This window comes from Pan paniscus, chromosome 17 (assembly GCF_029289425.2).
Source record: "Pan paniscus chromosome 17, NHGRI_mPanPan1-v2.0_pri, whole genome shotgun sequence".
Lineage (NCBI taxonomy): Eukaryota > Metazoa > Chordata > Mammalia > Primates > Hominidae > Pan > Pan paniscus.
The window spans coordinates 30,151,849-30,170,821 of record NC_073266.2 but is presented as its reverse complement, the minus strand read 5'-3'; the positions used below and the strand labels follow the sequence as shown (position 1 = coordinate 30,170,821).

Here is an 18,973-nt window from a genome sequence, read left to right as displayed (position 1 = left end):
ATATCAAAGGATTCATATCTAAAAAATATAAAGAATTCTAAAAATTTAGTTTAAAAAATCCAATTAGAAAATGGGCAAAGACATGAAAGACACTTCACCAAAGAGAATGTACAGATGACAAATAAACACATGAAAAGAAGTCAACACGACCAGATGATAGGAACATGAAAATTATGACCATGATGAGGTACATCATATTAGAGCAGCCAAAATAAAAAGCAGAGACAATACCAAATGTTGGTGAGAATGGAGAGAAACTGTATTTCTTGTAAACTGCTGCTGGAGTGTGAACTGGTACAGCCACTCTGGAAAATCTTTAAGCAGTTCTTGAAAAACTAAAACAGACGCCAGGCGTAGTGGCTTACACCTGTAATTCCAGCACTTTGGAAGGCTGAGGTGGGTGGATCACCTGAGGCCAGAAGTTCGAGACCAGCCTGGCCAACATGGTGAAACCCTGTCTCTACTAAAAATACAAAAATTAGCTGGGTGTGGTGGTGGCTGCCTGTAATCCCAGCTACTAGGGAGGCTGAGGCGGGAGAAACGCTTGAACCCTAGAGGTGGAGGTTGCAGTGAGCCAAGATCGCACCATTGCACTCCAGCCTGGGCGACAAGAGCTAAACCCTGTCGCAAAAAACAACAGCAGCAATAACAACAACAACAGATTTACTACATGACCCAGCAATAGCACTGCTGGGCATTTATCACAGAGAAGCAAAAATTTATATCCCCACAAAACCCTGTAAATAAATATCCATAACAGCTTTATTTGTGATCACCAAAAACTGGAAACAGTCAAATTGCTCTTCCCTAAGGGAATGACTAGACAAACTCTAGTATATCCATATACCATGGAATATTACTGAGCTGCAAAAAGGAATGAACTAATGATATAGACAACAACTTGGATGGATCTCAAGGGCATTGTGCTCAGGAAAAAGAAGCCAGTACTTGATGATTCCATTTGTAGAATCTTCTTGAAATGTTACCGAAATTATAGAGATGAACAGTAGACTAGTGGATTCCAGGAATCAGGGGATATTCAGTGCCTATTCAGAGATTCCACAAGGAAGTTTTTTTTGTGGTGACAGGATATTTCTTTATTTGATTGGAGATCTACACTTAAGACGAAATGGCATGGAACTATACACACACACTGTACCAGCTTCAGTTTCCTGAGGTACAGTTATGTGAGGTGTAATCATTGGGGAAAACTGAGGAATAAATGAAAGCTCTCCATACCATCCTTGCAACTTCCTGTGAATCTAGAATTATTTCAAAATAAAAAGCTTTTTAAAATCTATTTATTAGTATAATTTAAAATTTATGTCAAAGTTATTGGTTACCAACATAATGATTCTTTAATTAACTCACTGGTGATTATCCTAATAATAAGGTTAACCTTCAGTTTGAAAGATGCTGGGGTCTCTTTTCATGAGCATAATTTACAACTGTAATGACAAAATGAGGCAAGGATTTATGTCAATTAACAGGCTTACATCTATGAGACATTTTGGGTAAAAATTTTAGCATGGTACTTGGAACACAGAGAGCTGCATTTGTTATCTTGTGTTATTGTTCATATTATGTTATTTATTTATGTTTTTTGAGACAGAGTCTTGCTCTGTTGCCCAGGCTGGAGGGCGTAACTCACTGTAGCCTCAACCTGAAGAGATCGTCTTGCCTCAGCCTCCTGAGCCTGAGTAGCTGGGACTATGGGCATGTGCCACTATACCTAGCTAATTTTTTTTTTTATTTTTAGTCGAGGTGGGGTCTCGCTATGTTGCCCAGGCTGTTGTTTCTCCTGGCCTCAAGCAAGCCTTCTGCCTTGTCTTCCCAAAGTGCTGGGATTACAGGTGTGAGCTACCACACCTGGCCACCATTGTTCTTATTAATACTACTGAATTGGTTATTTATTGTGATTTTACTAAAGGAATTTTTTTGTCATCAAAATCGTTTGAGCCTGCATTTTTTTCTTATGACATTTCTTGGCAAAAACTCAGATTCCCTTCAGGAATTTTCTTTGCTGAAACAACAGTCTCTAGCTACTGTGTGAAAGTCCATTCTGGTAATGTGGGTCCTCCAAGGGCATTAGCTCTCGGCTGTTTGCATTTCAAAATTGACCCTCAAGTTTACTTTCATTTACTTTCAACTCTGTTGCCTTCTTGAAAATGTTTTAAGGCAGTACATCTAATAAGCACGAAGCATCTTACTTTTAGTTTAATCCCAAACCTTGTAGTTCTAAATAAAAAAATTGAACCACGTGCCCCTAAGGTTTTAATCTAATATCTGGTTTCTTGAACTGGGGCCAGCTCTTCATTTTTTAAAGCATCAGCAGATTCTAAATACAACTTTTGGCAACCTCCTTTTAGCATCTGACCTTGGTTCACTTAAACTAATTGTTATCCTTCAGCAGACTGTGATTCTGAAGGGGGAAGAAACACTATACTATAAAACATTAGAGGAGTTTTTAACATTTGGGGTATAATGCCCTCCATGTAAAATGTCTATTTTCAGTATTGCTCTCTCCCTGCCTCTACTAAAAATTAAAAAAAAAATTAGCTGGGTATAGTGGCACATGCCCATAGTCCCAGCTACTCAGGATCAGGAGGCTGAGGCAAGAGGATCTCTTCAGGTTGAGGCTACAGTGAGTTACGATTGCACCACTGCCCTCCAGCCTGGGCAACAGAGCAAGACTCTGACTCAAAAAACATAAATAAATAACATAATACTAACAATAACACAGGATAACAAGTGCAGCTCTCTGTGTTCCAAACATGATGGTAATTTATTTAAAACTAGATATAAGTATATACTTAGAAAACATATTCAAGAACCAAGCCTCAAAAATATTAAATTTGAATGCACTCAGGATGCATGAATCTTCTGAATTATAATTATCATGTATTTTTCCTCATACAGAGCTCCTCCTATGTTCCAGGTAGATGCTGGGTGCTGAGAATGTGGAAGACTCAGCCCCTTCCCTTGTGGAGTTTATAGTCTGGGGAGGACAGAGATGTTTGTGACTCTAATGATATGTGCATTTCCATCAACATTCTACAAGTTCTACACATTCTACTAATAACATGCCAATTCAGTGGCACTTCATATGTGCAAGCCAACATGGTTTTTTCCACTGACTTTCACAGGTTTTAATACAGAAAGCAATCCTGTTAAACAATTTAATTATAAAAATTCTACTGTAAACATTAAAAAGCAAATTCAGTAACCTACCTGTGGTCACACAGTTAGGAATCAGTCAGAGCTGGGATTTAAGCCCAAATCTTCTGGTCCTACATCTCATTCTTTTGCCTCAGCACCACTTAAGCCAAGATGAGACAGTGAATTCAGTTTTCCCCAAGTGTGAGATGCAAACAACTGATGATGTACAAGGTGATTTTTAGGAGGCCCACTCATGGGGAATAAGCTGTGCTGAATTGCAGGTGAGAAAATGATTGGCTTTCCCGTTAGTTGTCTTTCAATACTTTTGATTCGCCAGGGAACCTTGGTTTGAGGCAAGCGTTCTCTCTCAGCCAAAGAAGGGCCTGGCCTCAGGCTCCGAAGTAGTCAAGCAGCACTGCCTGGCTGGATTGGATGCTATTCCTTCGTTTTTGTTGTCTCGACTTTTTCTATTATCTTTACCTGAGGAAAGAGTTCTTGGCTTGGCTGGGCGTGGTGGCTCACGACTGTAATCCCAACACTTTGAGAGGCTGAGGTGGGCAGATCCCTTGAGCCCAGGGGTTCGAGACCAGCCTGGGCAACATGATGAAAACCCGTGTCTATAAAAAATACAAAAATTAGCTGGGCATGGTTGTGTGTACCTGTAGTCCTAGCTACTCAGGAGGCTGAGGCAGGAGGATCACTTGAGCTCGGGGTCAAGGGCTGCAGTGAGCTGAGATCACACCACTGCACTCCAGCCTGGGCAACAGAGTGAGACTTTGTCTCAAAAATGATGCGAAATTTCATTTGCAAGTACTGTAAATGTATTTGCATATACACGAGTTAAATTTACATCATTCAATAACAGAGGGAAGTGGTGAGGGGATGAGGGAAGTGGTGAAGGTGTACATGAGTGACTAAAATTTGGAAAGACCTCGTGAGTTGCTGCTGAGTCCTCCTGACTGCCTTTGTCACTTGCCTCTAGGGATTCTCATTTGCTCCTTCCCATCTGCTAGTTGCAACTTCCCAATTTCAAATCACATTAGTGAAATGAGTAACGTTTCAAGGGAGTACATTCAGATGACTACGACATTCACCCAAGACCTACTGTAAGATGATGATCTCTCTGTTTTGAGAGGTGAATTTGTTCTTCCAGGATTCCCAAGGGTGGCTGTAACCACCTCTGACTCTACAGATGAGTGATCAGCACCACGTGGAAACTTCCGCCATGCTGGGATTTCTGCTCCATACCAGTGCAGGCTCATTGTTTTCACTTATTTAGAATCTCATATTTACTCTTGTAGACTAAGGCTGACTGCCAAGGCTTCCCTTACAAGAAGTAATCCATGTGATCTAAAGTGAGAGTATTCACATTCTTCAGTAAGATATGACATTTGGCTAAAAGTCAGTCTTTAAATAAAAGGAGAGCCTCTATGACTCTACAGATAACTTTGGGTTATAAAGTTCCATACAAGTGTTTGCTTTTAAGAGTAGGCATTGAACTTTCTGGCAGAGTAAATTGAGATGTAATCATTTTTCGCTAAACTGTTTTAAAAGATATTTCTAACCTTATTTTCTAAATTTCTAAAATAATTATCCGTTCTAAATTTTGATCTTTAGTTACCATGACTTAAGTATTGCAGGAAGAGCCTGGGAATTGTGCTGATGGGTTTTATAAATTAATAGGTGTCAAAAAAAGAGTCACAAATATCACATTAAAATTCCTTTTTCTGCTATACTTATTCATTTCCAAGCCTGTCATCTCTTTAAAAAAAAAAAGTATCCTTAGATTTTCAGTCACATTTGATGGAGTTTATGTGCTCTGATTTCTGAGGTGAGGACATTTAAAACTTCACAGCTCTCCAAGAAATACCAGGAAGGGATGTTTGCTTTAAAAAAAAAAGAGAAAAGAGGGACAAGAATAAAACCCCCACCCAACTTCCAAATACTATATAGAGTCAGTGAAGGAAAAATACAGACATGGGAGGAAAAATTGGAAAAAATTTTCTTGGAGACAACAGCAAAAACTGGCAGTCAAGTCAGTAAGGATGTACTGTCATCAAGGTCTCAGGTTTTCATATTAGAATGAGAATAGTAACAGGTGGCCTGATGGAGCACTGGCTGCATGCTGGGTGTGTCACACATGTTGAGTCTCACCGCCCTTCATGTGGCCATGGTGTCAGGAGGGAGACTTGCTCAGTTTTCAAATAGGAAAGTGACAGGTGCCCTGGTATGTTTATAACAGCTTACTCTGGGACAAGTTTATAAACTGGAGGGTGGCAAAGAGACCAGTCAGGAAGCTACTGCAATAATGCAGGCAAGAGATGGGTTGGAGGCTGCTCTCCAAAGGAAGGGAGCAGCTGAATTTCCACAAAAACATCCATCTGCTCTCTAGATGTTTTCAAGATGCCTTTTCCAAGGAGGTATTCTTATTGCTCTCTAAGGATCTGGGCACATTTGCACAGGCTCACTGTCAAAGTCAGGTGCAGAGGTGGAGGAAATTACAGCTCTTGAGTAGTGTGAACATCCCAAACTCTGGCAATATCTGCATCAGAGGCAAAATGAAAATTACTGTCTCTCTGAAATTTGGGGTGACAATCCTGGAGACAGGACCTAAGCCCAGCATGACTTATAGAAACACAGATACTTTCAGCTGCCTCTAAAACAGAGCAGTCCTCTTTGGGGGACCTGTGACAGATTGCTCACTGACATCACTATTTTGACACCCCATTAAATTACCATGGCCTCTTTGGGTTTGCAAGGGCACTGCAGTGAGAACAGGGGCAGATCCAAGTTCCAGAATCTTCAAAGATTGATCTCATTGATATACATGGGAATCAAGAGATAGGCAACTCAAAAAAGTCAGCTTTGACCAAGTTTTATGTAATAAATCTAAACACATAGAAACCCTTTGGTCCAGCTTCTCCAGGACACCATCCTCATTCCATAAGAAGCAGCAGAGACTCTTGCAGGAAGAAGTAATCTGGAAATGCAGGCTTTGACTTCCAAACTGATGAAATATTCTTGTGATGAGCCCTTGAGAGCCCCTGAAGGGGGGTGCCAAAGAAACAAGGACTCCCTGAAATGCAGCTGAGAGCTTCATCATTGGCAACATGACAGAGGCACCCAGCCTCGAGAAGACATTCCAGATAAGGGGGAGCCCCAGGCATGGCTGAGGATGTAGGTCTCTGTTATTAAACTGTTTTCTAGGGAACAAAAGAAAAGAGCAGTGCCGGCCAAGAAAGGGTTGAATATCCCCTAACACCCACCGTCTGCTTCTTACAATTAATGCCCTACTGACACTCACCCCAATTATATCAAAATCATCTCCTTTTTGGAGCCACCTTATTCTGCGTCAGTCTCTATAATCCCACAGAACATTGGCCTTGTCCAAGGAATGTTCAGCAGCCGTGAACACTCTGCAGTTACTGTTTTCATGACTATTTCCCCTTGTCACTCACTTGAAGGATATGTTTTTTTGCTCTTGCCACTTGATCAATGGTTCTCAACTTATTTCTGCTCCAATGCTCTTGAGGGCTGTGTCACTTCATTAGCGGGAGCTGACTACCACAGTGCTTCTGAAGGTGGGAAGAAAGGGGACTTTTGAAATTGAGCAAATTTGAAGAGAAAGAAAGGCAACTTGATTGAGGGTCCCTCCAGGGTGTTCATACTCACATCACCAGGAAGCATCGCTGTGCAGGTGGTGATAGGACTGTGCCACTGAACTGGCTCATTCCATAAAACGTGGTAACCAGAAATCCTTGGTGGCTTAAGACCCATGGCCAGGGTGACTTCAGAGTGCCACATGCACAGTGCAATGCATCAGGCACAAAGCCACAGGTTCTGAGCCAGTTTTGAGGCCAAATGGAGGCGCACTAAGTTCAGAGTGGAATGGCCTTGGCTTGGGTCCCAGCTCTTCTGTTTACCAGTTGTGTGATTTCAGGGGAGCCACTCAATGTCTTTCATACTAAATTTCCTTATCTATACAACAGGATTAAAATGCTCACCCCCCAATAGAGCTTCACAAACCTCATAAGCATGTATGGATCAACAGGAAATATATGACATTGCTGTGGAAAAGGCACTTGTAAAATCCCTCATACAGAGTAATATTCAATAGAATAAGAAACATATTCTAAAGCTCAGTCAGACATCATGGGGACTGTTTATAGGCATGAAAACCTTGTGTGTGTGTGTGTGTGTGTGCATATATATATATATATATATGCGGCAAACCTCAATCCCATTATCAAAAGAGAAAGAGCTATTAGGTAAAGGAAGATAATTGTACGATAACAATTGCCGAGATCATGATGGCTGCTCTGAATCCTGCAAAACAGAAAAATTCTGCACAATTTCACATTGGATTAAGTTGCAATAAAAAGTGGCCAGAGATTAGCAGCTTCTTTAAAAGATCAATGAATGTTCACATTTAGATTTCGGTTTGTTTAGAAACCTAGTTCGTGTGTCTAGATTCTTGTTTTCACCCAACCCTCACCTCTCTTACCCGTGAAGCATCACATGCTCCTTTTGCCTGCCTTTGTTCAGGACACTGGAGAATGACAGTGACCAGTGACCATTGCCATCACTGTGCCTGAACTTCTGGGGCACTCTGCTTTGTGGCCCACCAGGCAAAGTTAGGTGTCTTCAGTTGCTTTAGTGCTATAGCAATAAATAGTTTATATGGGATCTAATAAAATGCGATGCTTCGAAGCACCAGAAGAGAAGTCTGAGCAGAAAACAAAGAAATTTCACAGACTTTGCATGCCCCAGTGAGTTCATCTTTCCTCTTTCAGGGTGATGATTTTAGTCATTTTACATGCACAATTTTATTCATATGAGAAAGGGAGGAAAAATTTTATTTCAGAAGCATCTAAAAAACTTGACCCTGCACTGCCTGAAAACATACTGCACATTATGTACGGCCTTGACCTGCATCCCTTTCTTTCTGGCAGCTTTTCTGTTGAATAGGATTTTTTTTCTCCTTTTTTAATATCTAGGAGTTGTGGCATTTTTAACAGACTGCATCGTTTTGGAGTAATGTTCTCTTGAGGTGGGCAACTGAGATGTATAATTATATCCTGTGGAAAATGGTGGCGGTATGAGGGGTGGGGAAGGAGGTTATTAAATCACAAAAACATGTTTCCTCTTCAGAAAAAAATGACAGTATGCAGGATGTTCAATTTCCTTCTGCTCTGTGCCCATGGAGAGTACAGCATCTTCAAGTGGGGAAGTCATTGGTATTCACTGGAGCTTGCCTGGTTTCATTTTTATTGTTTTGGAGACTTATTACTCTTTCAGAGTGGTTCCCAGGTCTGCTGCCTCTTCGCAGTATATATGAGCTAAGGTAGTCAGAGGAAACACTTTAATTACATTTTAAGTAGAATAAAAGCATAAGTATATTTATGAAAATTCTAACAGAAGGTGCAGTGAGACCATTAACTTAAATCCCAAAAATACATCTAGTGTTTTTTCCATAATAGGAAGTTCATAGTTGGTGTGTTGAATTATACCTGCATATTTAAAATCTGCCCTAAACACTAAATATTGCCTAAATGTGCATATTATATTCAAAATCCCACCTATAAAACTTGTGCTGGGAGCAGGGGCCATCCTTGCCTGCCTCGCACACCTGTCCTTAAGTTGCTGCTCTGCAGATGGGATGGCCTCAGGGGCTAAATGATGCTTTTAGCCTTGGCTCCCTCAGCCATCCCTCCTGCTCTCTCTCATTGGGCCTCTTGTTCAAAATTATGCCTGAGCTTTGGTCGAATTTGATTTTAGCAAGCCTGAACATAATTCTGTCAAGGGAAGACTCTGAGGTGAGAGTTAGAGGAGGAGTTGGAGGTTGTGCTTAAACTTGAATGTAAGGATTTGTCTCAGGCGTAGAAAGATGCAAGGTGAAGATAAGCAAAATTTCCTCCCAGAGACCAGAAGCCAGTCGTTGGCATATGCTTCGAAAATCCTTACTCCGAAGAACAAAATTCTTTGCTTTCTATTGCACTGGGAGGATTCAAAACCTGATTGTCTTTACTTTCAACAAGTTTGAGAGGAACCTTCTTTTCTACAATATAAATTATTTGGTGATTACTTCCCAAGAATATTGGTTCAGAGTAGAATTCTTCTTAAAGCATTCAATATTCAATTTCTGTAATTTTAAAAGAACATGTGTAACTTTTGACCTCTTAAAGATAAAAAAGATAGCTAAAGAACCTTTTATTCTTGCCCAAAGAAAAATGCACAGGCGAACATCTTATAAAATGTGCATTGACTTTGCTTAATTTATTAAAAGATATTTAAAAGTAAAAAAGTATGTGAAAAGGAACATAATAGAATAATTGCATAGTAAAGTTACACATAACCCAATGTTATTTGATTTTCCCCAGGCACATTTTACTGTTGTGTTTATTAGTGATTATGCCCATCTCATGGTCTTCCAAAAAAAAAAAAAAAGGAAGGAGGGTGGACTCACAGGGTCGTTAAGAGAATCCTCAGTCTCTCTAGGGAAGGAAGAATAAAGGAAGTATATCTGCCACCTCTGCAGCTGCACATCTGTGGCAGTCCCGGCTGCAAACTAGACATGAAGCAGTATTCTAAGGTACTGACGGCAGTGTTCCTATCCCAGTTACTGTACTTGCCCTGAGAATTGTTAGCCAGGAAAGCAACCAGGGGCACACAGTCTGAGAGATCGTACCGTATCATGGCTTCTCTGAATATTCAGTGGCTCCAGAGCTACAGATGAAGTTTTATTTTCTAACTAAAAATTTAAACAATTGGTTTTTGTCTCACTTTAGGCATAAGAGGGAGTCTAAAGTAAATATTTTCTCAGATATCCTGAACGTATATGCTAGAAAAAAGCCATAACATTCAAAACTGGATCCATCTTAGGAAAAAAACATTTTTAGTCTCCATAACAAAAGGAAATAAAAGCCAAGGCAACCAATCTAGAAAGCCTTTCCCTTTTCTCTCTGGGCTCCCATAGGTTTATTACTTATTTTCTAAGCCAGGGATAAGGACACGTGGTCTTAATAATCCAAATGTATCCATGGGGAAATTGGCTATATAATTGAAGGAACACTTACGGAGAATGCAAGACACCATCACCCTATCTGTATGGAGTCAGGAGACAGTGACATTTATCTATGGAGGCACTAGTTATCTGACCTTTTCCTCAGAGCATTTCTAATTTTGTTTTGGTTTTTAAAAAACACATTTTGCCATTTATAGTGATTCATGTAATTCCTGGATAAGAAGTTGGGAGGCTCATTGCAAGAAGTTGAACTTTTCCTGCAGTGGCTTCCATGCAATGAACACATATCATGTATGAGAAGAAAAATTTCTGTTTTATAAAAGTAATCAATAGTTAAAATTTAGATGACATTTTTTATATTCTTTTGTTGTAAACATTCTTTCAGAGACAAGCAGAGATAATCTTGGCATGGAAAACAATTGTTGGCCATGTGTATTTAAGTTGACTTAATAGTGTTTTCTTCTCAAGGTCATTGGGGTAAGAGTGGTAGAGAAAAAGCAGTGGATAAAGAGTCAGAAAACACTGACTTCGGATCTATGTTGTGTTAGAAGATGTTGAGGTGTCTGTCTTCATCTCATGTCCCTCAGCTGTAAGGGACAGCTCATGTCCTCTCCTCCAGTGAGGATCAGGTGAGAGGATGGACTCATTCATCTGCACATACTTTTGATGCTCTCATAATAAGTGCTCAGAGATGGATAAAACTTGGGCCCCATCTGTAGGAAAACATTCTGGGAACTGTAGTGCTCAAATGTAGTACAATTGGTTATTATTTCATTTGTTGATTTGTGTCTGTTTCTTGGTCACCAATTAAATGAAAATAATACAACTAAAATAACTATTTTTAAATACAAGGGCTATTGGCAGTCCTGTGATAACCACAAATGCTGAAGAAACACAGCTGTGATGTGAGCATCATTCCCCACAAGGGAGCCTCTGTGTGTCCAGAGAGGGCAGGGACCCTCATGTGGCTCGGGTCCCCACGTGAAGGCTCAGGGAATCTAGGGGCATTTTCTGTATGAGTTGAGGCTGTGGATTTACTGGAAGACTTCAAGGTCTCAAAGTCAGTTTTCTTCTTCCATCTTCCTACAAAAAACAAAATCTGAGAACTTTTTAGATGGGTGGAAAAGGCAGAGGGAAGTGAAATTGGTAATTAATCATGACAAACTCAAAGTGGAATTAAATTTTTGGAAGTCAAATAGTAGTTATTACTCAACTATAAAATTATTGTCATTCATAGAGTAACAAAGACAGTATTCAGAAAAAGAGTATCTGACTTTAAAATCCCTGAAGCTATTTTTAAATGCATGTTATGTAGCAGAATAGAAGCTACATGTTTGAATAAATCCCCTGATTATATAAAGGTCTTGTTCTAGATGGAATCAACTAGCGATTTTTAATGATAGTATTTGTATTGAGTTAATTTATTAATAACCTGAAAATGTTTGTATTTGCCCTGTATCATACAGGGTTTTACTTTTTGTATTAGTCCATTCTCATGCTGCTGTGAAGAAATACCCAAGGCTAGGCACAGTGGCTCACTCCTGTAATCCCAGCAGGTGAATCCCAAGGCGGGTGAATCGCTTGAGGTAAGGAGTTCGAGACCAGCCTGGCCAACATGGTGAAACCCCATCTGTACTAAAAATACAAAAATCAGCTGGGCGTGGTGGTGCATGCCTGTAATTCCAGCTACTCGGGAGGCTGAGGCACAAGAATCATTTGAACCCAGGAAGCAGAGGTAGCAGTGAGCTGAGATCGTGCCACTGCACTCTAGCCTGGGTGACAGGGTGAGACTCTGTCTCAAATTAAAAAAGAAAAAAGAAATACCCAAAACCAGGTAGTCTATAAAGGAAAGAGGTTTAATTGATGCACAGTTCCACAGGGCTGGGGAAGCCTCAGGAAACTTACAATCACAGCAGAAGGGGAAGCAAACACGTCCTTCTTCACCTCGTGACAGCAAGGAAGAGTGCCGAGTGAAGGGTGGGAAAAGCCGCTTATAAAACGATCACATCTCATGAGAACTCACTATCAGGAGAACGGCATGGAGGTAACCACCCCCATGATTCAATTACCTCCCACCAGGTCCCTCCCACAACACATGGGGATTATGGGAACTACAATTGAAGATGAGATTTGGGTGGGGACACAGCCAAACCATATCACTCTTCAACTAGCGATGCATAGTATGAGTCTGTTAATACATCTGTTCATATATAGCACATCTGATCCTACCATGTTTTTGAAATGATAAATATAAGGTAAAAACTATTATGATAATAAAGTGTTGCCTATGATCACGACTAAGGGACCTTAAGATGAGCAGATTAAACCTCTTAACTCTTAGGTTTGTAGTGTTATTTTTTTCAATCTTCTGTGTTGTGTTTTAAAATGGTGTTGCTCAACTGTTTTATTGGGTGGATGTACAGAGGACAAGATCTGAAGCCTGAGGGCAGGACAGACCTGGGGCTAGGGTCTTCTCCAGCCAGTCTCTGATGCAAGCTCGGTTGTATGGTAACAGCAGTGTCCATATCCACCAGGCCACAGAAAAGGCATGGACTTGACAAACTATGTAACTAATTACTGGATTCCAAACATAAATGATGAACACATAGCTCCCACTCTCAGGGAGTCCACAGCCTGGTGGCAGAGACAGACACAGAAACAACAGAGGATGCCAGGCACTGTCCACTTAGTGGTCAGAATACTATGCAGCACACAGGCAGGCAGAGTGGGGCACAGACACCCCGTGGTGTCTGCGAGCAGTGTGTCCTACTGCAGCAGTGCTAAGCAACAGTTTACCTCATGGGGGAGAGTTGGACCCATAAAAAGGAATAAATATATTCTACCTAGCGACAGACTAATCTGAAAATATTGTAAATGGTGGAAATGGCCAAGACGGCTGAACACCACAGGTGAGATGGAGACCGGGGAGGAAGGAAGAGCTTCTGTTTGGGAGAGAACTTGAAAGCCACCCTGGAGCACATCTGAGGACATGAGTCCCTAATGCCATGTTCTCTGGCCCCAAAGCGTTCCCAAATGGTGCTCTCATTCATCTGCTCACCCTTCATCTCTTCCTCTTTCCCTCTGTCTTCCTTCCCAGTGGGTGCCAGGAAGTATGTGAGTACCATGGCAAAAACGAGAAATAGCTTTACTGAATCCTGTTCACTTCCATCCTTTTCCCATAACCTCCTCACATAGTTGACCACATAAAGGTAAAATGTAGTGTGAACTAAAGTGGAAATAAAGACACACATTTGTTTTTTTACTTGTCCACTGAGTAGGGGACATTTTCATTACAACTTGAACAAAAAAAATTGAATAACCTGAAGATTAAAGACTCCAGGCATCATAGTGCCAAATCCCTAAATAAATGGACATCTAAACTCCATTTAAAATGAAGAGAAAACTTTGGCAGAGTTTATTACAGGATTTTAGCCTGGAAGTCATGAAGTCTCAGCTTACTTACTCTCATGTTTTAACCAAAAATAACCTTTCTTCAATTAGCAATTAGGGAGAAAAAGACATCACTGTATCTCTTACAAGAATATTGAAAAATGACAATATAATTAAGAAATTGAGTGAAACATTAATTTTTCTGTATTAAATATTCAGGTGAGATGGGGATGAACATGTGACCATTTTTACTCGGTTATACAGAGAAATTGTGGGTTCACTCTTCAGCCTCCATCCCTGTATTTGTAAGGTACTAACTAAAGGAAAACAAAGTTTAGAAAAAGCTAAATGAAATATTTAAAATATAAATGTAGTGTAATAATCCCTTGTCTCATTTCTGTCGGCATTCTTTCCTTCTTGACCCTTGTTCTACGTTTTTTAAGAGCATCCTCCATCGTTAAGATCCCTCTGTTTACTGCGCCAAATTGTAATTCTCAGTCTCACTTTCCTTCTAGAGCTTCTTTGAAGGGCAGTCTGCACCATGGGACTCGGCTAAGAAAGATGAGAACAGAATGAAGAACAGATACGGGAATATCATTGCATGTAAGTGTCAACAGTGTCATTGTGCTGTTGTAGAACTTCCTTTTCTCATCTAGTAAGATTGACCACCAGGCTCATACAGAGGAAATTTACAGTGCAATTACCTCCTTCATCCTTCTAGAACAGCTGGTGTTAACGCTCGTACTAAAGAAAGGAATAACTGTCTACCCCCACTTCATCATTGTACTGTTGTCGTGGGCCCTGTTTTCCTTTTAGATTTAAGGTTTGGGTAACACAGGTAACGTTAAGATGCTGAGAAGGAAAATGCATTTTGGATGGAGTAAACATTATAGTCCTAATGTTTCCCAGCTGCTACGTGAGAATGAATGGAAATAATGATGCACAGCTTGCCTTAATGCAAAGAGCTCAGAGTTCTTGGCAAACATTAACTCATTAATCCTGTGGACACTGGGTTAGGTAGGTCAGTAATAGCCCCATTTTAAGGACAGGAAACTGAAACTCAGAAGTTAAATGATACTCCCCATATCACAACACTCATTAGCAAAAGAGCTAGGATTATAGCTTAGACATTCCCAGTGCCTGTGAAACTGAATGTTACCAACCCGTAATGCCTTGGATGGTTTTTAAGTCGAGCCCAGCCTCATTAATGTTCTGTAGCAATGCTGAGACACGCGCTAGATTGATGAAACCCCTTCTCCCAGGGCCCGCACTATCCATCCCCCACACTAAACTGCTCTCCGTCATCCATGACTGCATCAAGGCACTGACAGGCCCGCTGTAGTCGCCTAACGTAATTAATACTATTTATAAAGATACATAAATTTTAAAAAACAACACAACAATGCAGATTAGGCCAAGAGAACATCTCGCTCCTCGTGTCTCATTTCTTACGAGAGAACAAACTTGGGAGGTTTGGTTATTCCAGAGGAGCAATCTATTAGCTTTATTGATTGTGAAAGTGCTGTTAAACTGTCTTTGCCTGAGTTCACATTTCTTAGTGTGACAGTACAGATTGTCTACCAGTGCTGCCCACAGAATTTCCTGTGACTGCAGAAATGTTTCGTGTCTATGCTGTCCCAGACGGTAGCCATGAGCCACATAGGAGCAGCTGCACTGTGTACTTGGAATATGGCCGTACGACTGAGAAACTGAATTTTACTTTATTTCTTGTTTTTGCTGTTCAAGAGTTTGACAACATAAATTTTAAATTGTATTTAATTTTAACTATTTTTAATTTAAACAGCCCATGAGGCTAGTGGCTACTACATAGGGCAGCACAGATTTCCGTGTGTTGTAGAAAAAGAAACTGGGGGGGTAGAGTGGAGCTTACATATGACACAAAACGTCCCAGCTGAGCACATGCTGCTTTCCCTCCGGCCATCAAGAAAGCCAGATCGCCAGTGTTGCCAGGTATAAATGCTAGCTTCATGTGTTTTGTAGGTTGGTTTTAGAGCGTGCTGTATTTAGTAGCATTGGAGTGGTCATGTCACAGTCCTTTGTAGGTAGGAGATGCTGTCCTGAGGTCTAGGGTTGATTACTCCTCAGTGGATCCCATCAACACTTGTGGGATGCATTCTTGATACTGGACACTGAGGACGCAAAGGCCATGGAAGGCCATGGAGATGAGATGGTGCCCCTGTCCCCAGGACAAACCCAACCGGGCAGTCAGATCGCTGTGGCAGTAGTCCAGCGCCGTGACACAGGGTTTTGTTGCAGCCTGGTACACAGTGTTCTAGAGGCTCAAAGAAGGAAAACATGGTTTCTTGGTCTATCTAGACCCTTCCAAGTTCCTTCATTTTCTCTGGGAGCCCACTGAAGCTTTGCGCTGTTAGAAGAATTCAGATTTCTCCTGATGGCTATGAGATCCTTTCCAGGAGTCCCTTCAGCTCTGCAACAAACTCACAGAGAGTCTTGGAAGTGAAGTGGGGAATCCCCTTCCCATACCAAGTGGAAGGGACATTGCTGAGCCTATAACCTCATCATTGTGGCATCACTGATGTGGCCTCGTGCTGAGCATACAGAATGCAATGAATGTCAAGGGATGTAGCCTTGGGTATGCTGAGAGATCCAGCTAGCCTTTCTCCAATACAACATTGAGTCTGCTTCTTCCCAATGTATAGTTTAGTACCTCCTCATGGAGACACTGAGATATATTTTTGAATCATGAGTGAAAAAAGCTAGCATTTGCTGAGCACTTACATATGCCAGACACTACTCTAAGCACTTTGCACATAGAAACTTGCTCACTAACAACACCACGAAATAGGTAATATTTTTGTATCTATTTTACAGGTGAGGAAATTGAGGGATAAAGAGAGTTAAAGAGTTTCACAGTTAATAAGGTATGGAGGCAGGATTCCAACCCAGGAGCAGCTTTTATAACCACTGCTGGATGGGTGCTGGGATGACTGGTCCCACTGGCTTGGTTTTCACCAGGTGTGGTGGCTCATACTTGTAATCTTAGCACTTTGGGAGGCTGAGGTGGGAGGATTGCTTGAGGCCAGGAGTTGGAGACCAGCCTTGGCAACAAAGCAAGACTCTGTCTCTATAAAAAAATTTTAAAAATTAGTTGGGCGTGATGGTGCGTGCCTGCAGTCCCAGCTACTCAGGAGGCGGAGGCAGGCAAACATGAGGATGGCCCTGTATTGATTGTTTCCTTTCTATAAAACGTCTGCAGGCTCCCCACCACATTCCAAGCAGATTTTCTCCTTTAAACCTCCAGAGATCCTGCCCATTTGTCTCCACTTGGCCCGTGTGGGTATTTGGTGTACAGCTGCTTGTCACAGGAACACTGAATTCTGTTCATGCACCCATTGCTCGTCACAGCTGGACAGAGAGTATGTACTTAAAAGGGTCCAATAATCCATCTCTTCATTCAGTAAATATTTATTCATCACTTTCTTTTTGCCAGACTCTGTGGGAGGCACTGCTATAAAAAGATAATGAAGGCTGAGGCGGGCGGATTACATGAGGTCAGGAGCTTGAGACCAACCTGGCAAACATGGTGAAACCCTGCCTCTACTAAAAAGACAAAAATTAGCTGGGCGTGGTGGCATGTGCCTGTAATCCCAGCTACTCGGGAGGCTGAGGCAAGAGAATTGCTTGAACCTGGAGGTGGAGGTTGCAGTGAGCCAATCATGCCACTGCACTCCAGCCTGGGCAACAGAGCAAGACTCCAGAGGTCTCAAAAAAAAAAGGAAGATAATAAAACACAAGATACTGCCCTCCTAGTAGTTACAGTCTAGTGCAGGGGGTTGGCAAACTTTTTTCTGTAAAGGGTCCAGTAGTAAATGTGTTAGCCTTTAAAGGCCAATCTCAGTCTCAGTTCAGCTTCTTGGCTCTGCTGTTTTCATGCAAAAGCAGCCACAGACAATACAGAAACAGATGGGTCTGACTATGTTCCAGGGAAACTTTTTTTCAAAGCCAGACAGTGGGCTACTTTTGGCCCATAAACAGTAGTTTTCTGACTCCTGGTTTAGTGAAGAACAGATTCCACAAGGGGAACTTTTTCTTACCCCCCAGGGCACATTTCTACCACCAGGATAGTTTTCAACTCTCAGGACCCTGAACTTGGGATCAATTTTTTCAGCACCCCAAACAGAGGTATCAGATGTGATTTGTGTGTCTGGCACAATGTTGTCAGAGGCGGGATGGGTTTAAATCTACCTCCTACCACCATGAATTTGCAGTCTGTGGCCAGATCAGGATAAGACATGCATGAAATAATAGATCTCAGGTCCATAAATAAATGGAGAATGTGTTGTGAGGACACCACTGGGGACTTGCAGGAGAAGGGTGAGTGGATGAGCGGCAGACTAATCAGGAAAAGACCTCTCAGGCAAAAGAGAAGGTCATAGGGTTTGGAGATAGGAGGAACAGTTTGGAGTCCTTGTCCTACCACATACTGGCTCAATGACCTTGGGTGAGTCGTGAGCCTTCTCAATGTCAGAATTTCCTGTCAAGATCACGTGTTGTGGAAATGAACAGAAATGCCACATTAAAAGAACATTGATCGTTGTTACCTGAAAAAAAATCTCACTTCTTCATTACTTCTGTGTTACTCCTCTTGAGTTTAGCAGATTCATTACTTCATTAAAAAAAAAAAATCAGCATGTTGAAGTCTCAGATCCAAGTGATGAGCTGGTAGGTAATTCAGGGACCATCCTGCTCCTTACTGGTGAGCACGTCTATGTGCAGTGGCCCACTTCTGCCCAGGCGGGACTCTGGCTTCTGTTTCCGGGCATTGCGGTGGGCTGTCATTTACCCATGACCTCTGGGGCTACGTTTTCTAGCCCCCACTGCCCTCTATCCCATCCCTTCCAGTGCTCTTTTAGTGTTTCTTTACTGGGTTGTGTTATTTTTGTATCTTTCTAGGGACAGTGTCAAAAAGAGACTTCTCTGCCCAGCCTCCTAATCTTCCTCTCACCTTCCATGGCGTCCTGAAGCCCTTCCCTGGGTATCCATGTTACCCCTTCCTCTAGTTTGCTGTTGCTTCCTGTACCCACACACACATAATGACCCACACATACATCATGACTCACACGTACATAGTGGCTGTTTCTTTATGGGCATAGTGAATAGTATTACCATCCCCTGCCTAAAAATTATGTAACTGTAGAAAAGTCAGTTCCACTGCCTGTAAAGTCTGCTTCCTAGAGCCTCGGACTTGGGATAACACCACTAACTAGGATAAGGAATTGGGAATTCAGTCAGCATATCTTAGAGATTCTTGTTAGTGCTTTTCAAAGAACACAGAAGTGGTGTAATGATCACATTCATTGTTTTTGCAGCAGTGTTTGCATATAAAATAGTTTTAATGGTCCTTAAAACTGTTTATTG

At 41.5% G+C, this 18,973-nt stretch overlaps 1 protein-coding gene across 19 annotated transcripts in view; it reads left to right on the top strand.

The window, feature by feature from the left end:
• The window catches only part of PTPRM (protein tyrosine phosphatase receptor type M), an 826,562-nt gene that overhangs the window by 702,279 nt on the left and 105,310 nt on the right, over positions 1 to 18,973 (top strand). For all 19 annotated transcript variants that reach the window (XM_003817914.7, XM_063597202.1, XM_055102562.3 and 16 more), the window contains one exon: positions 14,089 to 14,176. In XM_003817914.7, the coding sequence (XP_003817962.2) occupies positions 14,089 to 14,176 (88 nt within the window). The remainder of the gene's footprint in view (positions 1 to 14,088; positions 14,177 to 18,973) is intronic.